A 24,753-nucleotide genomic window follows, 5' to 3' on the forward strand; every position below is an offset into this window, starting at 1 on the left:
TTGATCTCCATAATATAGTTGGATCTGGTTTATCGGAGATAACGTGGTGCTGTATAAAAGTAACATGAAATAATGTAATGTATTTAGAAGGGCTGGGAAAAATATTGCCTGATGTAGCCTGGCATGAAACTAGTGGCACAGCATGTATTTTTTCTCATCCACATACCCTAGACTAGCATATAAAATACAGGGGTCTTAATAATTAAAGTTCAACTTGACCATAAAAGAAAAACTACTGGAAAAAATGTTACCAAACTTGGTAATAGTTTACAATAGGTCATGGGATTTAATTTTCTGCAAAAAAAATAGTGGTCTAGTTCAAAATTTTCTAAATTAATTTCTTTTCATCGTTCCTCCTCCTGCTAAGAAAAAATAAGTAATATATATTGAAATAAATAATGTATAGTAAATATTCTACAGCATTTTGTGAACCAATTCATCATGACAAAAGGTGTTTTGTACATGTTTTTACTGCACCTAATTTTTGAATCAATTCAATGAAAGTACCTCAAATAAACCGAAATTGGATTAATTGCTGTTCAGGTAATCAAGGTCCCACTTTACTTGAATGTTAATGGGTGACTTCATTGAGTTCTTCGGATTCTTATGTATTTTACATCCACATTAAAAAACTGTTTATCATTCATCTGTGTATGTTCTCAATATGAATCTACAGTTTTTGCCTGATCTCCAAAATTTTATATGTACTGCTAACACCTAGATGACAACAGTGGCTTAAAAAGAAACTTTTATGCCAATCTTTATAGTGTGATTCAATATACAAGTTTAAAGTTTAAAAAAAAACTGGGCATGCGCCAGTTATTTATGCTAATTGCTATCTGCAGATCTAATCTATAAACATTCAGGAAGCTAATCAAAAATATTTTTTTACAGTTTTTTATTTTCATTAGACAGTATCTTATCATTATTCACTTGAATAGTACAAGATTTGTTTCCTTCTGTTCAGGCTGTGGAGAGGTTTTCCTCCAATACGAAAGAGATTTCAGTGGGCCTGCAAGAAATGATTCATCACTGGCAGGTTGGAGAGCTACCGAATGATGTTCCTTCAACTCTTCTGATGATAGAAGAGCAGAGCAAAGATTATCATGTGCTGAAAGACGACCTTCTGAATGCAATCAGGCATGGGGAGACTCTCTTAAGTTGTATCAGGAGACCTTCTGCCGAATCAGCATCTTTGAGTCTCTGTCCTGATAAACTAGTCAATGTGGCTGCTGTCGAGAGGTTGTTGTTTATCAGATCTTTCAACTGATAATAATTTGTTACTCTTTCGGAAATTAACGCTAAAAGTGATAATAAAGAAAAGTTTACTCTTCATCTATATATTTTTTTTTTCAGAAATGGATTAGTTTATTATTTTGCTTTTATTTCAATGTAAATTAAAGATTAAATTTTTAATTACAACGTTAATAATTGATCAAAATTTATTGGTCTGATAAAGTTCAAAAATTACTACATCAAGTTCACTGACTAAGAATATTACGGAGAAACAGTTATTTTCCGGATATTATGCTGAGGTGAGCTCGGAAAGAAAAGTCATCACGTCTCCGCCGGGACTCGAACCCAGGCCTCTTGCATACCGGACAAGCATGCTACCATCTACACCACTGGAGACACATGAATCTGCCTTCCTAATTTCACGCACTGTGTCGTGAGGCGCTGAAGTAGAGGCATTAGTAGCCTCTCTTAACTTCAGGAAATGGCCCCCGGGTGGGACGGTTTAGAGAGATATAGATGACTTCTTTCTCAGCCAGAGATATCAAGGAGAAACAGTTATTTTCCGGATATTATGCTGAGGTGAGCTCGGAAAGAAAAGTCATCACGTCTCCGCCGGGACTCGAACCCAGGCCTCTTGCATACCGGGCAAGCATGCTACCATCTACACCACTGGAGACACATGAATCTGCCTTCCTAATTTCACGCACTGTGTCGTGAGGCGCTGAAGTAGAGGCATTGGTAGCCTCTCTTAACTTCAAGAAATGGCCCCCGGGTGGGACGGTTTAGAGAGATATAGATGGCTTCTTTCTCAGCCAGAGATATCAAGGAGAAACAGTTATTTTCCGGATATTATGCTGAGGTGAGCTCGGAAAGAAAAGTCATCACGTCTCCGCCGGGACTCGAACCCAGGCCTCTTGCATACCGGACAAGCATGCTACCATCTACACCACTGGAGACACATGAATCTGCCTTCCTAATTTCACGCACTGTGTCGTGAGGCGCTGAAGTAGAGGCATTAGTAGCCTCTCTTAACTTCAGGAAATGGCCCCCGGGTGGGACGGTTTAGAGAGATATAGATGGCTTCTTTCTCAGCCAGAGATATCAAGGAGAAACAGTTATTTTCCGGATATTATGCTGAGGTGAGCTCGGAAAGAAAAGTCATCACGTCTCCGCCGGGACTCGAACCCAGGCCTCTTGCATACCGGGCAAGCATGCTACCATCTACACCACTGGAGACACATGAATCTGCCTTCCTAATTTCACGCACTGTGTCGTGAGGCGCTGAAGTAGAGGCATTAGTAGCCTCTCTTAACTTCAGGAAATGGCCCCCGGGTGGGACGGTTTAGAGAGATATAGATGGCTTCTTTCTCAGCCAGAGATATCAAGAAGAAACAGTTATTTTCCGGATATTATGTTGAGGTGAGCTTGGAAAGAAAAGTCATCACGTCTCCGCCGGGACTCGAACCCAGACCCTCTTGCATACCTTGATATCTCCGGCTGAGAAAGAAGCCATCTATATATCTCTAAACCGTCCTACCCGGGGCCATTTCCTGAAGTTAAGAGAGGCTACTAATGCCTCTACTTCAGCGCCTCACGACACAGTGCGTGAAATTAGGAAGGCAGATTCATGTGTCTCCAGTGGTGTAGATGGTAGCATGCTTGCCCGGTATGCAAGAGGCCTGGGTTCGAGTCCCGGCGGAGACGTGATGACTTTTCTTTCCGAGCTCACCTCAGCATAATATCCGGAAAATAACTGTTTCTCCTTGATATCTCTGGCTGAGAAAGAAGCCAGCTATATCTCTCTAAACCGTCCCACCCGGGGGCCATTTCCTGAAGTTAAGAGAGACTACTAATGCCTCTACTTCAGCGCCTCACGACACAGTGCGTGAAATTAGGAAGGCAGATTCATGTGTCTCCAGTGGTGTAGATGGTAGCATGCTTGCCCGGTATGCAAGAGGCCTGGGTTCGAGTCCCGGCGGAGACGTGATGACTTTTCTTTCCGAGCTCACCTCAGCATAATATCCGGAAAATAACTGTTTCTCCTTGATATCTCTGGCTGAGAAAGAAGCCATCTATATCTCTCTAAGAATATTACATTAAAAATACAGATCAGAACTTCGAATTCTTCTCAATATTTTGTTTGTAATTATTTTGTTTGTAATGCGACTTTCTCGCTTGTGATCTGGAAAATGGATGGCAGCAGCTGGTCACACATTGTATTCATTGCACTTACAGGGGGTGTGTGGATGAGTGGTTCCCAACCTTTTTTAGGCCATGCCCCACCAAAACATCTCTGAAATATCCTGATAGTCACAACTAGAACTTTTGTCAGAAGTTGCTACCACCCCACCCCCCACTGTGAAACATCATGGTTCTGTACAAAGGTTTTTGTTGGTTTTTTGTTATGTAAAAACCATTCTTTTTAGCTTTACAACCTTAAATTTTGCAACCCAAGGACTCTGCCCTCTTCCCCCCCCCCCCCCCCGTCTTCATCTGTTCTTTCACTGTTCAGTCTCTTTCCCCTGTTATTTCTAATTCTTGTTATTCAAAAAGTAAATTCCTATTCCCATTGAGGGAATCAAAAAGTTTATCTTTGTCAAAGGCAGTGATCCTTAATCAGGGGTCCTTGGAAAGTCTTCAAGGGATCTGTAAGCTTGGATGAAAAAACAATAAAATCATTATTTTCTCATTGCTTTTATATTTTATGGAATATTTTTTTGGGAAGGAATCCGTGGCCTTCATTTTTCTTTATTTCGTTGTCACGGGGGGTCCATGAACTTCATCTTACCGGCAAAAATTGTTAGTGAAACACAAGTTAGTAAGTCAAACCCAAGACATCCTAGTTTCGGAGGAATCAAGGAATCCAGATTTCTGCATGAATTTTTGTAACTTGGTTCAGCTACACACGTAACTGCAAGCTTGACAAACATGCATGCATGTTCAATCTTTTTGTTTAAGAATGCTTTAGTGTCTCCAAAATAATTTTGCACTAGCATTTTCATTGTACAAGAAGCTTAAAGATTGAATGAATTTTAATTATGCATGCTTGTGCAATTGAAACTGAAAGTGTGTACCATGCAAGTAACTTGTAAGTCTTTCTTCTCTTCAGTAAGCTTTACCCCGAGTTTTTTTTTTTTCGTCCATACACAATGATAAAGGCAGTTAAAGCGAGTGTATCATCTCACCTGATCTCAACATATTCCAAGTAAAACTTATATCGTGTGGTGTGCAAAGGAAAATTGTACATGCTGATACAAAACGATTGAATATTCATGCCTGTGAAGCTTTCAGTTACATGGGTAGCTGCCTTCACTCTAACAATTTCCCTGGATAGATCACACAGATCTTTCGGAAAAATGTGTGTTCAAAAATTCTATCCTCTAGGAAAGAATTTTTTTTTATTCAGTTTAAATTTTTCAAGCAATTTACACTGAACATGCTTTACATAAACATTTTATTCAATATTAAATCATTTTGTTTTATTTCGTCAAGGTTACTTGTGCAGTTAGATGAGACAGAGAAACGATTTGATTGTTGTTGGATGGAGCAAGTCAAGAAACTTCAGCAGTGCTTGGAGCTGAGAGAGTTTGAACAAGAATTCAGAGAGGTTGTTTATCTGATTTAATTCTTTCATATTTAATAGTCTGGCTTGGTATCGCTACATATATATATACAGATATATGTTTTGATGACTAATATTTTGAACAGTTTTTTCTCGCAGTTCCAGGCTATATTAAGTCAACATATAGTAAAACTGTCTGAAATGCCTACTTCTGGAGACTCTTTGGTGCAAGTTGAGTCCATTCTGAATGATACTGAAAATTTCAGGCACAACATTGAGGTAGGTGCACGTTCAAAAAGTCATATTAGTCCATTTCAGAAGCATACTCAGGGAGGGAGGGACATGGGGTGTGTAGCAGCCTTCTCGCCCGCCCCCCCCCCCCTCCAAGACAAATCAGAATGCCAAATATCAATCCTGCATATGCCCTGGAATAATTTACACTAATTAGTGATTGTTGGCACTGTGTACCATTTCTTTTATTATCAGCCAACTTTGGATTTTTTTTTTCTGCCAGTTACTTGTAGTTTTGTAAATTTAGCTCATTTTTCCCCTTTTGGCGCTACTTTTTTGCATCTGTGTTTTCAGTATTTCTTTTGGTACATGCTATTAGAATGCTGTCATTTTTCATACGAAACATGACATTTATTTATTGTAGGATGATGTACAAAAAGCTGAAGATATCTGTAGGAAAGGCAATAAATTGATCGAAGGAGACCATTACGCAAGAGATTCGATTTCGCCGAAATGTGTGGAACTCGACAAGATGGTAGGTGACTTCAAACAGCAGCTGCATCAAAGGCTTGAAATTCTTAGAAAATATTGTGACCTGCATGAAAAAATTGAAAAGGTATTTTGTTTCTCCGTCCTTTTTTTAATAATCTAACTTTTTGTGATCATTTTGATGATTTGTTTTTAATCTCGTCCTGGAAGCTGTGAATCATGTATCTGGCATGTATTTCATGCATGTTGTTTAATAATAATATTGATAACCATTCAATGAGTTTTTCACTTTTATTGTTTTAGACAAGAGTTACAACTCTAATAATTCCACCTGAACAATGTAATCTTAACAAGTTCTGAAACCCCAAGTCCAAAAATGTTTGAGGTTGTCTAAAAACACCTTTGTAAAAAAATGTCTATTTGCTATTAAACACGGAATTTATATGCTAATGAAGGTGAGTATACATTGGTAAGGAGATCCAATTATGAAGCAGTTTTTTGCAGTAATTTGTATGGTATCATGAATGGCGAGCAAACAAGCCTCCAAAAATCGTCTTTTAGATGAACACAGAGCAGTTGTCTCCTCCAGACATTGTTCAACTTGATGGGTACTATTATTTTGTTGAAAAGTTCACAAACACTCCATATATGATAAATGCTTGTGATGGTTCTCTTAAGCGTGATGTGATATCCCAATTCCATTTTATCAGCATTTCTAATGAAAACGTTTAGGTGATATTTTTTATAGACCTCACATAGCTTATAATATTTTTGAGAGACAAAATTTGAGATAGGCAAAGCTATGCATTAACAACATTTATGATTTTTGAAAGCATGCAGAAATCATGGTGAATAAATACTTTTCTATGTATTCTTTTGTCGTTTACAATCAATTAGCTGATTGTTGTCACTGGCCATCACACAGTGCCATTCAGCATATAACCTATATGCTTCACAAAAGAAATATAAATATTCTGTGTTTTCATAGCTTAGTGATAAAGCTCTCATCCGGCGTACAAGAGAGACCGGAGTTCGTGTCCCAGTTGAAGCAAAAATTAATTTTTCTTTACAAAAAAAATCAACATCCCTACATCTAGCCAGATTTCCCATATAAATCTTGAAATACTTTCTCGGTATGTCGGTGCTGTTTGCATGTTTTGTTGTGTGCTGTGTGACATAAGGTGCTGCATCATTGCTATTGCTTGTTGTAGCTGTTTGTGAATTAGGAATTTGAATAGAATCATTTTTTTAGAATTTTAATAGGTTTAACTATAATTGCATGCAGGACTATAATTTTATACTTTTTTTTTCTTTTCATTCAGGTTTATTTAATACACCTAATTCCACCTAGTAAGTTTTCCCACATAAGGAGTCTTATTTCCAGAGACCAAATTTAATTTCATGTATCCAGATATTTCCAATTTAAGAAACATTCACAATTAATATGTTTTTTATCATATAATTCCGATGATGGAGTATCAACTCTTTTGTATCCAAAAGCAGAATAGTCTGCAAAATTGTGAGCACCCTTCACGACAAAGAGCAAAGTAATCTGCCTGAACAGTACATGACCCCCCCCCCCTCCCTCCCCATCTTCATTGGTTTTTGGTGATAAGGGACAGTTTGAGAGTTAAGGTGGAGGATAGAAATGCGTGTGTAGGCATGGTCCACTGTATCACAACAGGGTGTGTGTACCATCATGGAAAAATCATAAAAGGCCACAGAAGCCAAGAAAAAAGTCACGAAATATGAAAGAAGATACTGATTTTTTCGCGAATAAATTTTCAGATTTTTCCTCTGGCAAGTTCCAGTGTTCGATTTTATCGCCAAAAATCATTCCCTTCCCATCAGCTTCCGTCCCGGCTTTCGATTGAAAGCACATGATTTCACAGTAGAGCTCAGCTGAATATCGTTTTCTCTGGTTTTCTGACTTTAAAGCATGAGTGCGAGTCTGTTTCCATTTACCAAGAAGAACTCACTGTTGTCAATTTTCTCTCAAAACATGAAATATTTCGCTCCCTGCTCAAAACTAAGAAAAATCTGAGTTTCCGCTCTTGTCTAGCTGGTAATGGATAGCAGTGGGAAGGGCCGGCACAACCATCTTGCTAATAAGTTCCAACTATCAGAAAATCTCACACGCAAGTTCTCATGACCTAGCAAATTGTCCGGGGTTAAAAAAAAATAAGGCTTGTTGGGGGAATAATTGGGAACTTCCTAATGTCTATCATCATTGTGTCAAATCTGGATAAAATGTTTCATTCTGTGAGCAAAAGAGGTGTTCTGCCAAATATTGAGTTAACGTCAACGTCTAAAAATATGTAGCCAAATCACCAATGGTATGATGTGATGTCAGCTAATACCAATTGTTAAATCGTCAAGGAAAATATACCCAGTTTCCATTTGGTTTTATGGTAGGCACCCTGTACAATGTTGCACTTTGTTCCCTGAATGAGCATGGTATGAATTCCTTCACATTCAAAATATTTGTCATTTCTGTAAACCATATTTTTAGGGCTGAAGTGGGAGGGTAACAGCGTTTTGCAAAATAATAAAAAACTGCATATTAAAATCATCATTTTTCACATGACAGAGATGACTGAATTTGCTAGACATCCCATATATATTAGCGTGTATATTATTAGTCATCACTCAGTGGCTCAAGTGAACTGAACCACTCAAGTTTCAGCTGCAACATGAATACCATTACAAGAGAAAAAATGTCATCGCTCAGTAGTTGTGTATTTATTTGAAAGTTAATCAGAAAAAAAAAAGGTCTATTCATTTGCAGCAATTTTTCTTTCTCCCAAAAAGGCTAGTCACTGGTGTGCTCAGGGTGTGGAATTGCTAGCTGCCCATCAGGTCGAGAAGTGCACTTCATTCGAGTTTGCTGCCGCTGCTGTGAAAGAAGTGAGTGCCTACCTCCAGAAAGGTGCTGAACTACAGATCGATGATCCTGAACAATATCACTGTATCTTCAAAGATTCAATCAATCCAGAAACACGAGCCTTAGTTCAGCAGGTATAGTGTTTTATTGCATGATTTTTCATTGTCAAGATTGCTATGATGTTTGAATGATTTGAAGCTGATATTCATTTTTAGGTCCTCATTTTTTACACATTACATAAATACTTCACTTATCATTCATAACTGTAGTCTATTGCCATAGTGGCAATGTACAAATTATGTACTACATAACTGTGCATATTTGACATGTCACATTTGACATGTTCAAAGAATTTTCTACCTAGTTCTACCTGCTCTTATTATAAAAACGTTTAATTATGTATCATGAGCAAGCTTGAATTGTTTTTAGAAAGTTCAAAAGAGACTTTGATTGGTGATGATGACTAATTACATGCATGCGCTACAAATGAAATAAAAAAATGTATTAGGTGTAACAATTCCCATTTCCCCAAAACATGACATACAACATGTTTATACGTTAAAAATTAGTGGAATTTTTTTAATCAATCATCAGAAGAAAGAGCGTTATTACTACAGAAAAATCTCCTTGTTAAATTTTTAAAGCAAATCCACTTTCATTCATTCATCCCTGATCAAATTATAGTTGATATTTCTTCACATTCAGAAAACGTCTCTCCAAGGAAAGCAATCTTGCCAACAGAGCATTTGAAAAATTCCACACAATATAACAGGCAAAATAACCAGCTGAATTATTTGATTCTGAATTCGGAAAACAGATAGAGCACTTTTTAAGTACAACAAGTTTTCCTCAAAAACAAACACCAGGCTAGGAACAGAACACATACATGGCACATTTCGATATACAGTGATTCCGCTTAGCCACTTTAGTAGTGAGTGGTCATAGTGATGGACTCTCATTGCAACAACCCAGGTTTGAACCCCACCGTTGCCACAGTGGTGGTCAGCTAAAGTTGGTTATCTGGGGTTCCCAACTATGAGGCAATAATGCAAGTCAATCTCCTCATTAAAAAGTCTCCCCACAGACAGCAACTGGCCTACAACAATCACAGAAACACTTTTCACATTAGATTCACAACATATACATGCACATTCTGGCATGTGCCAGTTCATTAAAAATTCTGTAGAGGAATGTGTATGAGGTGCTTGTATGGTTAAGTAGTAGTAATAGTGATTCCGCCTATTACAACCTATATTTCCTGCTTATTACAACCTATTTTTGGAGTCCCAACTTTTACTAATATTCATCAAGATTTCCTGTTTAAAGCATTTTCCCTGCTTACAAAGTTTTCCATTACAGTTTTTTGGGAACGATGTAAGTGGGATCAACACTGTATGCCGATTCATTAGAAGTTCCTCAGAGGAATATTTACAAGTTGCATGTACTGTGTAGTGGTAGTAGTTGTAGATATTTCTTGAAGACATACTATATGTGTATTAATCTTGGAATTTATTCAAATCTAGTGATTAAATTTTTTTCCCTGCTGATAGGTACTGAAGAGGATAGAAGATATGAAAACAGTTTGCGAGAAACGGCATGCTAGTCTTCAGAAGCTTGCCGTGAAACCAACCAGGCCAGTTCAGGCGGTAGTACCAGAACCCAAAGTGCCTTTTCATGTTCCTTTACGAAGACGATCACCTGATAAAGAGAGGAAGTTACATAAGAAAGGGACTAAGGTAACTCTTGTTTATTTTCCTGATCATATCGTAAAAATGTTACACATCATAGTACTCTGAAACTTGTTGCATTTTATACTAAAATATTTTATTTGATATGAAAATTATGGCTATGGATTTTTTTCAAATATACTGTGACTGTTGCAACTTACACCAGTATATTGCCCAAAGCAAGATAGAGCTCAGTTCCACTGTGAAAAAAAAAATTATTTTGTCTACATCAGTCATATCCAATAAGAAGTTTTCTGAAAACATTTCAAATACTCGTCATTTCTTTTATTATCAGGCTCTAATAGAAGTATGCTTTGAGGAAAATGAGCACTCAGATGACCCAGCGTATTTCCTGCCAATCCAGAATGCAGGGAGTCAACCTTCATCTCAGAGAAACAGCATGGATCTTCTTCAGTTTAAGCAAGGGTAATAATCCATAGTTTTGATCAACCCCTTTGTTGCTTGTGAATCGTTTCACCTATTTTTAAATGGGCATTCTCTGCAGCTCCTGACTATAAATATCGAGATCGAGATAAAGATAAACAAATTCTCTGTCCTGTTCTCTATCTTGCTGGGAAAAAGGCTGTCAGTGGCCTTATTTTTTTCCCCCACTTATTGAATGGATAATTTATGTATATATTATATAAATCTGTAAACGAGCTGATTTCTTGCATGAGATATCCATTCGTGTGCAGTAAAACCTCATTATAACTGACCCTATCATAGCACTTAGAATGAACAATGAAAAAAATGTTAATTATAGTAAATGATGGGTTATTTTTATCTGACAAGTTTTACATTTTCAAACAGGCAATTAATCATCAGTCGTTGTGATGTTTTACGTAAACATGAATGTGCTGCATCACTCATAAAATCATGCAACACGTACCACTTACAAGCCAGAAAAATTAAAAATTATGCGGTCTATATGTATACATCTTTTTCAATTCAACCTATGTTGAAGGTTGCTTTTTATTTGATATATAATAAACACTTTCTATATTTAATTACTCTACTTTTTCATTGATCTACACCTTGTTGCATCACCCTGTAAGAATTGTTTGTTATAAATCAGACTTTCAGTAAAATGTTCAACCTCTCTTTTCAGACCCCCCCCCCCCTTCTCCATTATAATGAGGTTCTACTGTACTAATAAACTGCACATGTGCACCTTGGTAAATATTTCCCGGGGAACTTACTTCTAATTAATTGTTGCAGACCAGCATGCTTTCAGCGGCTTTGCAATGTTTGGACTTAGATTGTAGCATAAATGCAAAAAATGTGATTATGCACAGTTTCCAGTTAGTATGCTTAATAACCAACCATGGTAAACTTTAATTTATATATTTGCCAATTTGTTACATTTACCAGTGTACAGTTGATGCGCATAATTACAAACTTAAAAGAATATTATATTGCTTGGGACCAAAAAATTAGTTTGCTAAAATGTGTGATTCGTAAATTGGAGGTTCCTAAAGTCAAGCACCAACGGTATATAATTTTTCAGCTTGTTAGATAGCAGCTAAAATAAAAACATTAAAAGCTTGTTAATTCTCAGCTCACATAATAAATCATCAATGAATTTGATCATTTGATCATTTTTGTCACACTACGTCATTTTCCCCACACAAGGACTAATTAGACCCATACCTTTAATTCCGAACATTGTTTTTTTTACACTCACTGAGAGGTTGGTGCGCTAACCCCCCGATGTGGGACTTCCTGCTGTAGCAATCTGTTTCTGTGATCATGTCACTGTTTCTGTCGTTCCCCTAAGTCAGGAAAGTTTTCTGACAAGGACAAACCGGCTAACAAACTTTCTACATCTCTACACACCTTTAAGATCAAAGGTTTTGGTACTTTAGGCAAGTATTTTATCAACCTTGTCCCCATCAATGAATTACTTAAACTTATTAGGCATTATGCTCAAACTTTGGTCTAGAATGATAAATTTTATTAGTAATGTGAAAAGAGCCAACATTACAAAAATGGTGAAAAAAATATCGTGTTTCTATCTCTTCATACTTAATTTAATTTTTGTGGCAAAATATGTGAACATATACACAATCAATGTATATTACTACCAATTTCATAAATCTAAGCAATATATAAAGTGACAGACCAGTTCTCAGCTTCTTTGTAAACTCACAAGTACATGATGTATTTCTAATACCCAGACTTTAAATATACAATCATAAAAAGTTGTTTTCGCAATATTGTGTTGCAGGCATGTCATGACTGAGCTGATTGAAACTGAAAAGATGTATGTGTCTGAGCTGAATAGCATACTGCAAGTGAGTTGCCTGTATTTGAAAAATTATCCCTAAATTTCTATCTATGATTTACTTTGCAATAAGGTGTAAGTCTATAATTTTTTCATTTAATAATTCAGATCTATTCAACATGGAACTTTCAAGCTAGAAACTAGCAGCTCTTCCAAAATGAGTTTGATTAATGGATAGTGAAAATAATGCAAGCATTTTGTGATTTTGATTTGAGAGGAATTTTCCCTTGAGGCTGAGCATATGCACCACAGCTTACAATAAGAATGCTCTGGTGCACCAGTGTGTGTTATTACGACATATCTCAATTCCAATCTTTCTTCTTTTTTTTTTAAGGGCTACCTGCATGAGCTTGAAAATCCTGCCATGAAAGATTTAGTTCCGCCTTCTCTTTTTGGCAAAAGTGACGTACTCTTCGGAAACCTACAAGATATTTATAGTTTTCATAGCCAGTGAGTCTTTCATCTTGTGATATGTTTCCTAGAAACGAGTCAACTATTAATATAAGTTTATGCTAATTTTCTAATTTTATTCTATTATTATATTGTCTTTCTTTTGCACAGAATTTTTTTGAAGGATTTGGAAAGTTGTATTTATACCCCTTGCAAAGTTGGAAGGTGCTTTGTTGAAAGGGTAAGAGTATAAAAATTAGGTTTTTTTTTTTGCTGTTTTTCATATACAGTAGTTATACTTTATATAGTTTATTTTTGCCAAGTTTTTGATTATGCCAAAACAGTGATATGTGGCCAACGTCATCCTCCCTGGCACTAAAACGTGTTTTGGGTGTTCCTATCGATCAGCTTGTAACCCTGACAAATAGTGGTAATTGTGGATCAACAATTTCAAAAAATAGTCGACAATATACTGTGTATTGGTAATTTATCCCTGCAATGTTATGTTTTCCTATCATTTAAAAAAAAAAAAATCTGTTGTATTATATTAATAAGAATGAATAAACTTTTTATTAACAGAAGGATGCTTTTCATCGACTTTACAGCCTTTACTGCCTCAATAAACCAAAATCAGAATGTCTCCGGTTACAGTGTGGTGATGACAATCCATTTTTTAAGGTGAGAAAATTCTGAATTAATGAAAAATGTTCATCTCATTGTTGTATCATAAAACCTAAAAGGTTCTTTATTTATAGAATTTTCTTGCTCTAAACCTGAAAATCATCATTTTTTCTTCTCTTTCTTTCTCTTGAAAATTGCTTCCAGGAATGCCAAAAGAATCTAAATCATAAACTACCTTTGGGTGCCTATCTTCTTAAACCTGTACAGAGGATAACGAAATATCAACTTTTATTACAAGTAATTTTTTTTTTCATTATCATTTCAATTATGTTATGGAATTGATATTGATTTTATAACGTGTCCAGAAAAATTTTCACACTCAGTGGTAAAATTTTATGTTATCAGAAATGCCCTATATTTCTTCACTATATTAATTTATGCATCAAATTTTCTAGCAAAAATACTCAAAATAATGCTTTGGTATAAATACATGTTTCTTCCTCTTGCAGAGGCATGTGCTCTGTGTTGTTTGTGTTTTTTTCGGAGCAAAATTATTATTAATCCAAGCCACATATGAATTATAACACTTTAAGTTGCAGAGGGGAATTTTTGGTATTTAGAAACGTTGATATATTGTTTCCAAGAACATGGAAGGCAAAGGGACAATTACTCTTGTAGTTTATTTGGATTATTATCTGCCATGTATCCAATCAATCTTGATGGTCTAGGACAGTGTTCTTCATCCTTTTTGCACCTACAGATTGCTTTCGGTAAAATAATCTGTGGATCAACAAAAGATGAATAAATGGAGGAATGATTCGGACCAGCAAAAAATATATAAATAGGAAAAATTATTTGCGGACTGGCAAAGAAGATAAATAAATGACCCGTAGAGAAAATAAATATGCAGATTAAAACAATTTGTGGATTGCTGAATAATATATAAATCAGAAAAATAGTTTGCCAACTGTGAAAGTATAAGAGGAATGATTCAGACTGGCAAAAACAAATGAACAAGAAAAATAATTTGCTGATGGGCAAAAACAGGGACAAAAACGAATTTAGAGGCAGTATTTGTTAACTTTTTAATCAGAGATTATGTAGTGGCTGTGGCTACATCGATTATGCGAAACATTTTGTGGACCAGTGGTTGAAGAAAACTGGTCTAGAGCACTGATTCTCAACCATATAGCCCAGGGGCGTAGCCAGAAATTTCGTTCGGGGGGGGGGGACCAAAGTGATAGAACAATAGATTTGGCCATCTTTTTCCCTTTTTTCGGTCATTTTCTCACATTTCGGGGGGGGGGGACCAGACCCCCAAGTCCCCCCCGCCCTGGCTACGCCCTTGATATAGCCCCTTTGTGACCCAGGGATGATCTCTAAAGCGGCATTCAGTTAAAATCAAGAAAAAGGAGAGCTGTGAGACATTTGATCAAATTATCAGATAGTGTTAGTATGTGCAGATATATATATATATGTATACATATATTTTGTTGGATTTCATTGATTGTCATAATGCATTATTTCCTTCAAATAATGCTGCAGGATTTGATAAAATATTGTGAGGAAGAGGAGGTAGGAGATCTGAAAGAAGCTTTAGAGACCATGCTGGCTGTTCTAAAATATGTGAACGACAGTATGCATCAGGTAGCCATAACAGGATTCCATGTAAGTATAAAGTTATAATAAAAAAAGATAATCTTTAAAATAAATTTATGGGAAGTATACCTTGAATAACCGGAAACTCGGTTAATTAAGGCTCTGATAATCAGGGTCCTGCTGTATTGGCTTAATGTGATCATGTGAACCATAAGACTGTTCCATTTCTTCTCAGTCTCCATAGTTTTGAAATGTTTTTAGTTGCATTGTGCACCTTACGCAGCAACTCGAGTAACGGGCAACTTCAGTCAATCAGTGTTTCCATCTCCTGACTACTTAAGATCAATTTCAGTACATAAGGAGGGGCCCTATATTGTGTATATATTGTTTATAATTTTTATTAATTCATTTTTAATTGGGTTGCTATATTTTTGAAATATATGACATCGATATTTTTATGGGCATCTTTTTCTCAGCCACTTCGTTGGGCATTTTGCCTGTTGTGATGTTGCATTTGTATATGCATAAGTCCCCATTGATAATGAAATCTGGTACTAGGATTTTCTAGAGTAAGTATGTAACTTGTGAAAGGCTGTTTCTTCCAGACATTTAAAGGGCCTTTATCATCACTTTGTTCAAATGTCCATGATACTACTGAGACAATCCTGATGAAAAAAGTAGTACTTTTTTTTAAATAAAAATTTTTGATGCTTCTACATACACCTATGTGCCACACCTATCTTTCAAAAAAAATTGGGATTATTTAAAGAAAAACTTATTTCAAGAGAAAAAATTGGCATATATGATACTATCTATAATCAGCATTAAAAATTTCAGATGTTTTTACTGTATAATCTGTGGATCACATATGTAGGAAATTACAATACATTTTCAATCTATGCTCCATATTTTTGTATTTCTGTCATTAATATTTTCTCTGTCTCTATTGCTAATAGGGTTGCTTAACTGATTACGGTCCACTGCTTCTACAAAGTTCTTTCAATATCTGGGTTGAGAAGAAGAAAAAAGATCGCATTCGAGAGCTTCGTTTCAAACCGCATCAACGTTACATTTTTTTCTATGAGAATCTACTGCTTTTCACGAAGAAGTATGGTAGGGAGGAAAGCCCGAGCTATGCATATAAAAATGCTTTAAAAGTAGGTTTATTTTGAAGTTACAGCTATTTATTCACTCGCTGAAGATAGTAAAGTAAATGCCGCCAAAACTACTCTGACGTGACGTGGTACTCCGTCAGGTCAAACATTATGCTAAGATCTAAGTGTATTGTGTCAAAGTAATTTAAAATTTTTTTCCCCCACGTGTCAGTTTAAAGCTTTGTTTCTCAATGTGTACATTGAGATTCCTAGGGATGTTGCAATCGTTTGTCTGAGTGTGCTGTCCATATTAATGTGTACTTATTCAATGCCATGTTTTTTTGGGGGTTTTTTTAAGGCTATTCTTGAAAGCCACAGATTAACAATGACTATGGCAAACAATGACGTATTTCCAGGGAGGCTTAGCAGGCTATGGCTACAGGGCGACAAGTTCAGATGGGTGGTAAATTTGAAAAATGACTGGCCAAGAAAATTAGTAGAATGGGAGAAAGATGGGAAAATTTGTATAATCCTCAATAAATCCGCCTCTGCCCAAACAGGAAGGGAAAAGATCCGGGAATGAGCTGGAGATTTTTAAAGCACATGAGTATAAGCAAAAGATTGGAGCGTGAGCAAGCATGTGAATCACCAAACAAGTGACCTACAGAGCGAGGGACCAGACCAGGAAGTGACCAAGAGCATGTGTAAATATGAGAGTGACCAAAAGAGTATGCAAGCATGTGAATTATTAAAAGAGTGACTACTTTAGATACGCAGGTGAACTTGCAGTAGTTGGGGGGGGGGGTTAAGCAGGGTTATTGCAAAAATTATCGAATTCGAGGAAAGAGTAGTCAAGAAAAAATTAGACTAGAATAGGAAAAGGATGGAAAAATTTGTGTAGCCCTCAGGCGGCAAAACCATAAATGCGCCTCTGATGGCAAGGGAGCCACTGGTTTAATTTATTTTTATGTGTTACAGTTTCGGAATTAATTTCAGTCTAAATGTTTTCTTCCTCAGACATCAGTGATTGGCCTTACAGAAAAAGTGCATGGAAGCAAATCAGACAGTCGAAAATTTGAAATATGGTTACATGGAAGGGCATTAGTGTACATTCTGCAGGTAATATGGAGATTCTTATCATATTTCCTATGCATAACCTGTGAGCTACCCAAAAAACAGTTTTCGTTCTTTTTTGCATAATATAATACCAAGTTCTCTATGGTTTTGTGAGGATTCGCTTATGAATCCTCGAGTAATGCGAGTCACCCACAGCTGAAGCAGCACTTTTTTAAGCCTTTGCCAGTGGTTATCAAATTTTTAACATTGATGACTCCCTTGTCAATTAGGCTACCATCAGTGCTCTTGAGGAAATTTTAGTTGTACAAACTAAGTAAACTGGTTCTTTTTTAACTTTTCCTACATGACATTTTTTTATAAATATTTGTCTTGTATTTTTGAGAACCGCTGCCTCTTATACATTTTCAATTGAGAAAACTCCTCAGATGACTATCACTGTTCGGTCTCTGAGATAAAAGCCTGGCTCCCATTCCATGAAAGAATATAACCACAATGCTTTAACTATATTCGACTAAAGAAGATCTGCATAGTTTACCGAAATAATACAAAAATTGTTTTTTTCCTCCAAATTTCAGGCACCAACCTATGAAGTGAAAGACAAGTGGGTCAAGGAAATAAAAAAAGTTTTGTTGCAACAGTTCGAACACCTAAAAGGTAATATTGTGTCTACAACCTCTTTGCTCTAGAGCAGTGGTTCCCAACCTGGGATGCGGGAGAGCATTTTTGGGGTGACAGATAGAAAAAAAAATAACATGTTGACTGTGATTATTCAGGAAAATTAAAATGATAAAAATTTAATTTTTCAATTTTTAAAAAAAATATCAATCCTGCCAATATTTTGACTTCTGCTCACAGAAACACAGCATACAAATTTTGAGTCGTAAAAGTTTATTTTTCGATTAGCGATCACACTTGTTTTCTAATTTTGGTTGAGAAAAAATACTGTTATTTACCTAAATTATTTCGGGGTTTGTTTACATTGGTACCTGGTGTTATTAGCATGTTGCGCTTATACTGTCGTGAACACACAACTCAGGAAAAATGTAAAAAATTTCAGTCAAGTGGTTAAAGAAACATTATTTTACAGTTGTTGCGGCTAGAATCAATAAGTGAAGAACTATTCATTTAATCTTTTTCGTCCAAACCTCAAAAAAAATTTTAAAAATTGTAAGTTTTTTTTTAGTTTTGCTTTTTGGAATTAATTTTCAAAAAAAAGGAAGACAAAATTGAATACTAGCCTTAGCTGAAAAGACATTAAACAATAAGTAAAAGAATTCATAGAAATTAATTACTGGATAATCAATGTAATCAATTACAGAAGAAAAACTTGAATTTTCTAACAGATAAAAACATTATATAAAAAAGTGAGGGAAAATAAGTGCCATTGCTCTGGGGGTACGGGAAGGAAATAAGTTTGGGAACCACTGCTTTCTCTCTCTCTCTCTAAAGGTGCACGTAATGTATACCGTATGTCTAACGGCTTTAAATGGTTTTAATGTCCTTGTTTCCAAGTTAGGACCTGAGATACACGTATGTGTACCTAACTCAAAATGGTCTTAGTAAATATACTGATCAAAATTAATTAATTAATTTAAAAAAAGTTGTTTTTAAAGGACATTTTGACATAAAATAAACACAAATCAATCAGAACAAAAAAAAAATTGTCAGTTTTGACTCAGGTGTGAAGGGTTATTGTAATGAAGCATCCTTATTCAGAGGCCTATGCAAGGGGGTGCTCATGGACCGACCCCCGCCCCCCCCCCCAGCCAACCAAAAATTAGAAAAAGAGTGTAAGTTATTTGTGAAAAAATTTTGAATTATTGAAATGAAATACCCTTTACATGCTACATAAATCAATTTCTGTTGATTTGAATGCTTTTTGCGAAGGTCAATCCTGCATACGCTTCTGCTCTTGTCATATCACATTTGTTTATCTGGAAATATTTGTTAACTGACATCAGTTTTCTCAGTAATAATTTTCTTCCACTTAAGTGAAAAAATTATCTCAGATCACTGATGAAATAAAACAAAAAAAAATCTTCTGAAGTTAAAATAAGCATAAAAATAATGCTTTCAGATTACCTTGATTAAGTATTAGGAGCAGCGAGAACATTGTGAATCATCAAAAATAATGTTGCTATAAAATTATAATGCAGCTGTGTCAAGCAAAGATGAACTAAATTGGCTATATGTCTGTTGAAGTACAGTAGTATTATCAGTGCAAGTCTTGTCACAGAGAGCAACAGACCTACAACGGTACAATTATTCAGTCATTACACTTCACTCATAGTTAAAAAATAGGAGGCAGATGGCAGCAGTATAACAAGCATTACACAGAAACAAGCTTCTAGGTTCACAACACGGACATGCCCATTCCAACATGTACCAAATTTGTTAGAGGAATATGGACGAGGTGCATGTGTAATTTAATAGCATTACCAGAAAAATTATTTGGCCAAAGCCAATTCCACGGTAGAATATTTTTTTTTCTTCTTAACCCTTAAATGTGTAGCTTTGCATACATGCAAAGAGTCCTTTACATGTTCATTACTGCAGCCAGTTTGAAGATTAATACTCTGAATCAATTTTGCGCATAAGCTGAGGTCCTTTCCTTTCCATTTTATATCTTGGCTTAGCTGATAGATGTCCTAATTAACGAAAACAACTTTTTTTTTTCAGAGCATGTGTGGCTATAGTTTCGCTAATTTGTTAAAATGTTTTGTTTGCTTTTTTTTTTACCTTGAAGTTTGCTACTCAAACTTTTTTTTTTACTATATTTTGGATAACAAAGAAGGTTGGTATATATGTGGAATGTAATATTACGACAAAAAAAAATTTATGGGCAATCTTTGAGGCTCTGTACAGCCTTTTGGGCCCTGTATAAACGGTTCAATTTCAGATAGATTTTCAAATGATTTTTCAGGCTTTCTATACACGTCATTAACTATGAAAAAAATAGGCAGCTCAAAAAAATTTTGAGGCTTTGAGGGTTAATGAGAAGGAAATTGTCCCGCTCAAGTCAGAAAGCCTCCTTGTCAATGAAAATGGAGGTGTTAATGAAGGCAAAGGATCTTCCCGATCGCAAAATGAGCAACAAAAATGCCTTCGAGTGTTCCTTTGAAATGGACCACATTGCAAGATTCATTAATAATATTGCTGCTCAAACAACTCTGAGGTATATCTGCAAACCAAAGGGTGACAAAATTGACTAATCTTCATTGATTTCAATCAATGAAGATTAGTATATACAACACAAGATATTCAATATCCATACATACAATCAATTGGAATAGATGATGCTAGTCTCTAAATGATTGCATATTCTATCATCTGGAAATTTTGATTTTTCGTAAGCTTGTCCCAATTACATTGAATAATCAGGTTTACTGTACATTTGATTATAATTAGTGTGTATGGCCTGCTAAAACTTCAAAGTGATGCACATTTAACTATTTGAAAAATTTAATTTACCGATACAAATACAATGCCACAACAGGCAAAATGCCCAATAATGTGGCTGATAAAAAGATGCCCATAACAAATATGGATGTCATATATTTCAAAAATACATTAACCCAATTAAAAATGCAAATACAAATCATATATATACATGATAAAACATTATACAATGCCCACAAAATGTATTTATGGTTGTCTTATTCTGTGTATAGATAGCTTCTCGATTTACCCCAACATGTTCATCATATTTCTTTTTAAACGTGTCAATTGTGTTAGAATTTACTACCTTGAGGGTAAGCTATTCTATTTATTAACAATCCCATTAGAGAAACGTAGAATGATGTAGGTATGTTCTAAATACATAGGATAATTGAGGTTCCACTGTATTTTTGAAAAAAGCAGACATCCACATAGTCATATTAGTTGCCAACTATTCGATACATAATCTTTTTTCACAGTCAAATTATTTTCTATTTGTTTTTTGTTCAAGTTATCATGTAGGATGTATTCTAGATGTATTTAATAAATGACATTTTTGATATCGAACTCTGTTTTGGTTATCTAAAATTCTTGTAACTTCCTAACTACAGTCGAATTTTTCCATTTTAATGAATATCATTGAAACAAAAAAAAAAATCTTGTTTTAATGAACACTTTCCTAATCCCCCAGATACATTTATATAGGAACAATGCAAAAAAACTGGAATTCGTTTATAATGAAATTTTATTGTAACGAAGTGATTTCTCCGGTTTCTCTGAGTTCATTATAACAGGATTCAACTATATTATATAGTATTGCTTCGAGTGTAGGGAATTCATTAATGTAGAGATCGTTCTGATTCAATTTCTTGATTTCTTTCAACTCGCAGATGAGAATAAGAAACAATACTCGGACAAAATAATGAGCCTGAATGGATTGATTGGGGAATCGCCTAACCCACAACGGTGAGTACACCACATAAACTACATTCATTCAACTCAATGCAAAAGATCATTTATGTCCCAACTAAATGTTTAAAACCATCACAGACCTTGCCCTGACAAGCAGATGCACCAACACAGAGAAAACACTGGGAGAACTAGGGTTGCTTGATATCCTGTATAATTAAGATTTAACGGCTTATGTGGGGTGGGGGTGTATTTTCGGTGTTTATATTCATGAAGTATTGGAAGATGTCCTGGCACCTATGGTCAAAAGACCATCTTAATGTGTTTCAGGGGCTCAGAGGACTAGGGCCACAATTTGGGGTAACATGTGGGTTTTGTACCCTGGGCGTCGTACCAGAGGAAGGGAAAATTTTCATCCTTCAATATTGCAAGGGGACATCAAAATGGCATCAGACCAGAGGGAGTGAAATATTTCATCCCTCAACATTACAAGGGGTATGCCAAAATGTGTGCTTGTCTTGGCTGACCAAGCATCTAGTTGCGGCCCTGCAGAGGACCCTATATAGAATTCTGTCAAGAATGTCTTTTAACATAAAACTGTGCAGTGAAATACCATTGAACAGTGGTTGATAACCTATAAATGCTCCAATGGCACCACAAATACTTCTTGTTGGTGACTGGTGCATATTATTCAAATTATCCTTTGAAATTCACAGTTCTGTTACCACAGCATAATATAATCAAGGTGCATTTTATAAACTTAAATGGATTTGAAAAATTAGTTTTTTTTGTAAATTACAAAAATGTTCAAAGAAATATATTATTCAGCACCAGAGGATTAGATAAATGTGTTCTTTGTGTAAAATCAAGTGTCGACCATGTAACTTTTTAGTCATTATTCTTTTTTTGGGAAGATAAAACTTTGAAAGTGCTGTGGTGCCCCCTACAATAAAAGTAGGGAGAAAAAAACAGCTATTATATATAGGGTAGTTGTAGTTTTTAAAAAAAATTTTGTGCCTTCACAAGGATATTGTTAATCTGTGTTTTTCGTGAGGCTTATGAAATTGTTAATTTGTTTTGTGTTTAAAACCTGGCACATTTTATTTATTTCCCCCCCCCCCCAGGGCTCGTGTGGTTTCTAGTCAGAGTTGGGATAATGCCCCTGTCATGAACAACAACATCTCAGACAATATGGATGATGAAGATGATGAACAAGAGTCAAAGATACGACGAGCGACTCTTCCATCTGAAGGTAACACCCGTGAGAGTTTTGATAACCAAGATGATGGCTGGACGTCTGATGATTTGTCTCAGACAGAGGATGAAGAAGAAGATGGTGACATTTTCTTGAATACCCCCGAAGTATGTCCTTTGATTATTTTCAAATTTTTGATTTTATACATAAAAGCTGTTTCTCATTTTTTAAGATCATTCGTGAAATTCTCTGATTCATCATGAATAAAAACTTCAATGGTTTTTGTAGGACACCCCTGTCATTATCCTTTCAGTCATCACATACCACTAGACTCACAATATTCAATCAAGACTCAATATACTCACAATCAAGGAAATTCCCAGAGAACTACACACAATTAAAAATCCCTGGATCACAAGACTCACAATCTTGAATCCATAGACCACCAAATTTTCAGTCAGGAATTCCTGAACCACCAGACTTGAAACCAGGACTCCTCGGACAACTAGACTCACAATTAAAAGTCCCCCTGACCGCTAGACTCTAATTCAAATCCATGAACCACCAGACTCGAAATCAAAAATCTTTAGACCACTAGATTTAAAATCAGAAATCCCCCAGACCACTGGACTCAGACTCCCAATCTCGAGTCCATAGATCACTAGGCTCAAAACCAGGAGTGTCTTGGCCACTAAGCTCAAAACCAGGGGTCCCCAGACCATGCCACAGATCATCGTACTCAAAATCAGAAAACCTCTGAGCATTCGACTCACAATTACAAATCCATGGAACTTTAGACTCAAAATCAGCAATCCTCAGACCACTCGACTAGACCACTCCAAATCAGGAATCCTCAAAACACTAGTTAGAAAAATTGATAGCAAATGGCAACACTATACATAAGAAGTATTAAGCTGAAACAAACTTCACAGAAGATTCACTACACGTATGTGCACATTCCAACATGTACCAAATCATTAGAAGTTCCGCAGAGGAATATGGACAAGGTGTGTGTGTGTGTGTGGTTTAGTAGTAGTAGACCAATAGACTACTACTTTACTGCACATCAACTCCATGGAGGTGCCATCTATGGGAGGATCGGTAGGTGAAGAACTTGTTTATGATGTTCTTCGCCTGGATTCGAACCTGTGGACCTTGGTGGTAACCTTCATAGTAGAAGATCAGCATATTTCCACTCAAACACAGACCACTAGACTCGGACTCACAATTTCAAATCCATAGACCCCTAGACTCAAAACCAGGAGTCCCTAGACCATGTCACAAATCATCAGACTCAAAATCAAGAATCCTCTGAGCACTAGACTTACAATTACAAATCCATGGAGCTTTAGACTCAAAATCACAGGAATCCTGCAGACCACTGGACTGACAGTCTAGAGCAGTGTTTCCCAAAGTGGGCAATATCACCCACTGAAGGGTAGTAGAAGCTAGTACAGGTATAACATAGGATAACAACCCTATTAGAGAAAAATTCCCCTGTGACACCATAACCTTGCATTGTCGATACCCTCAGCAACACTAGTCCTGTATATCTATAGAATATAGTTGAGGGTTTTATTACCCCATGCAACACTATATATTGAATATCATTATCTCCATTAAAAACCGATGCAAAAAAGTCATTGAAAGCACTACACATGTCTACATTGCTCTCTAACCTAGAGAGAGGGGGCCTCCTATCGAAAGGGGGCCAACTGTCCCCTTACATCCATTATTGATGTATCAAAAAAATTATTTTGGGTCAGTGCCAATGTTATCTGCCAACCTAGATTCAACTTCCTTTTTACTATCCCTTATCGCTTTCTTCAACACTCTTCTTTTATCAGTAAACAATGATAGGTCACCTCGTCCACTTTTATACTCTCTGAATGCTCTTTTCTTTTCAAGATAAAGGTTACGCACGCTGTCCGTGAACCATAGAGGGTGCGATGTATATACACGTTTTTTTTCGAACAAAGGGTATGATGCGAAACAGAGGACAGCTTCGTACTAAATT

At 36.0% G+C, this 24,753-nt stretch overlaps 1 protein-coding gene across 5 annotated transcripts in view; it reads left to right on the top strand.

The window, feature by feature from the left end:
• LOC149084727 (guanine nucleotide exchange factor DBS-like) overlaps positions 1-24,753 on the top strand; it is a 104,865-nt gene that overhangs the window by 74,334 nt on the left and 5,778 nt on the right. For 4 of the 5 annotated variants that reach the window (XM_089235157.1, XM_089235159.1, XM_089235161.1 and 1 more), the window contains 18 exons: positions 968-1,242; positions 4,729-4,843; positions 4,958-5,077; positions 5,454-5,645; positions 8,330-8,536; positions 9,953-10,138; positions 10,425-10,555; positions 12,357-12,423; positions 12,748-12,863; positions 12,975-13,044; positions 13,383-13,481; positions 13,629-13,721; positions 14,970-15,092; positions 15,980-16,180; positions 17,135-17,236; positions 17,770-17,848; positions 21,523-21,598; positions 22,666-22,903. In XM_089235157.1, coding sequence (XP_089091283.1) covers positions 968-1,242; positions 4,729-4,843; positions 4,958-5,077; positions 5,454-5,645; positions 8,330-8,536; positions 9,953-10,138; positions 10,425-10,555; positions 12,357-12,423; positions 12,748-12,863; positions 12,975-13,044; positions 13,383-13,481; positions 13,629-13,721; positions 14,970-15,092; positions 15,980-16,180; positions 17,135-17,236; positions 17,770-17,848; positions 21,523-21,598; positions 22,666-22,903 — 2,490 coding nt within the window. The remainder of the gene's footprint in view (positions 1-967; positions 1,243-4,728; positions 4,844-4,957; positions 5,078-5,453; positions 5,646-8,329; positions 8,537-9,952; positions 10,139-10,424; positions 10,556-12,356; positions 12,424-12,747; positions 12,864-12,974; positions 13,045-13,382; positions 13,482-13,628; positions 13,722-14,969; positions 15,093-15,979; positions 16,181-17,134; positions 17,237-17,769; positions 17,849-21,522; positions 21,599-22,665; positions 22,904-24,753) is intronic. The other variant, XM_089235158.1, reaches the window with a different exon arrangement.

Source organism: Pholcus phalangioides, unplaced genomic scaffold (genome assembly GCF_987345545.1).
Source record: "Pholcus phalangioides strain wild (caught in Gottingen) unplaced genomic scaffold, Ppha-v1.0 ptg000008l_1, whole genome shotgun sequence".
NCBI classification, from domain to species: Eukaryota; Metazoa; Arthropoda; class Arachnida; order Araneae; family Pholcidae; genus Pholcus; species Pholcus phalangioides.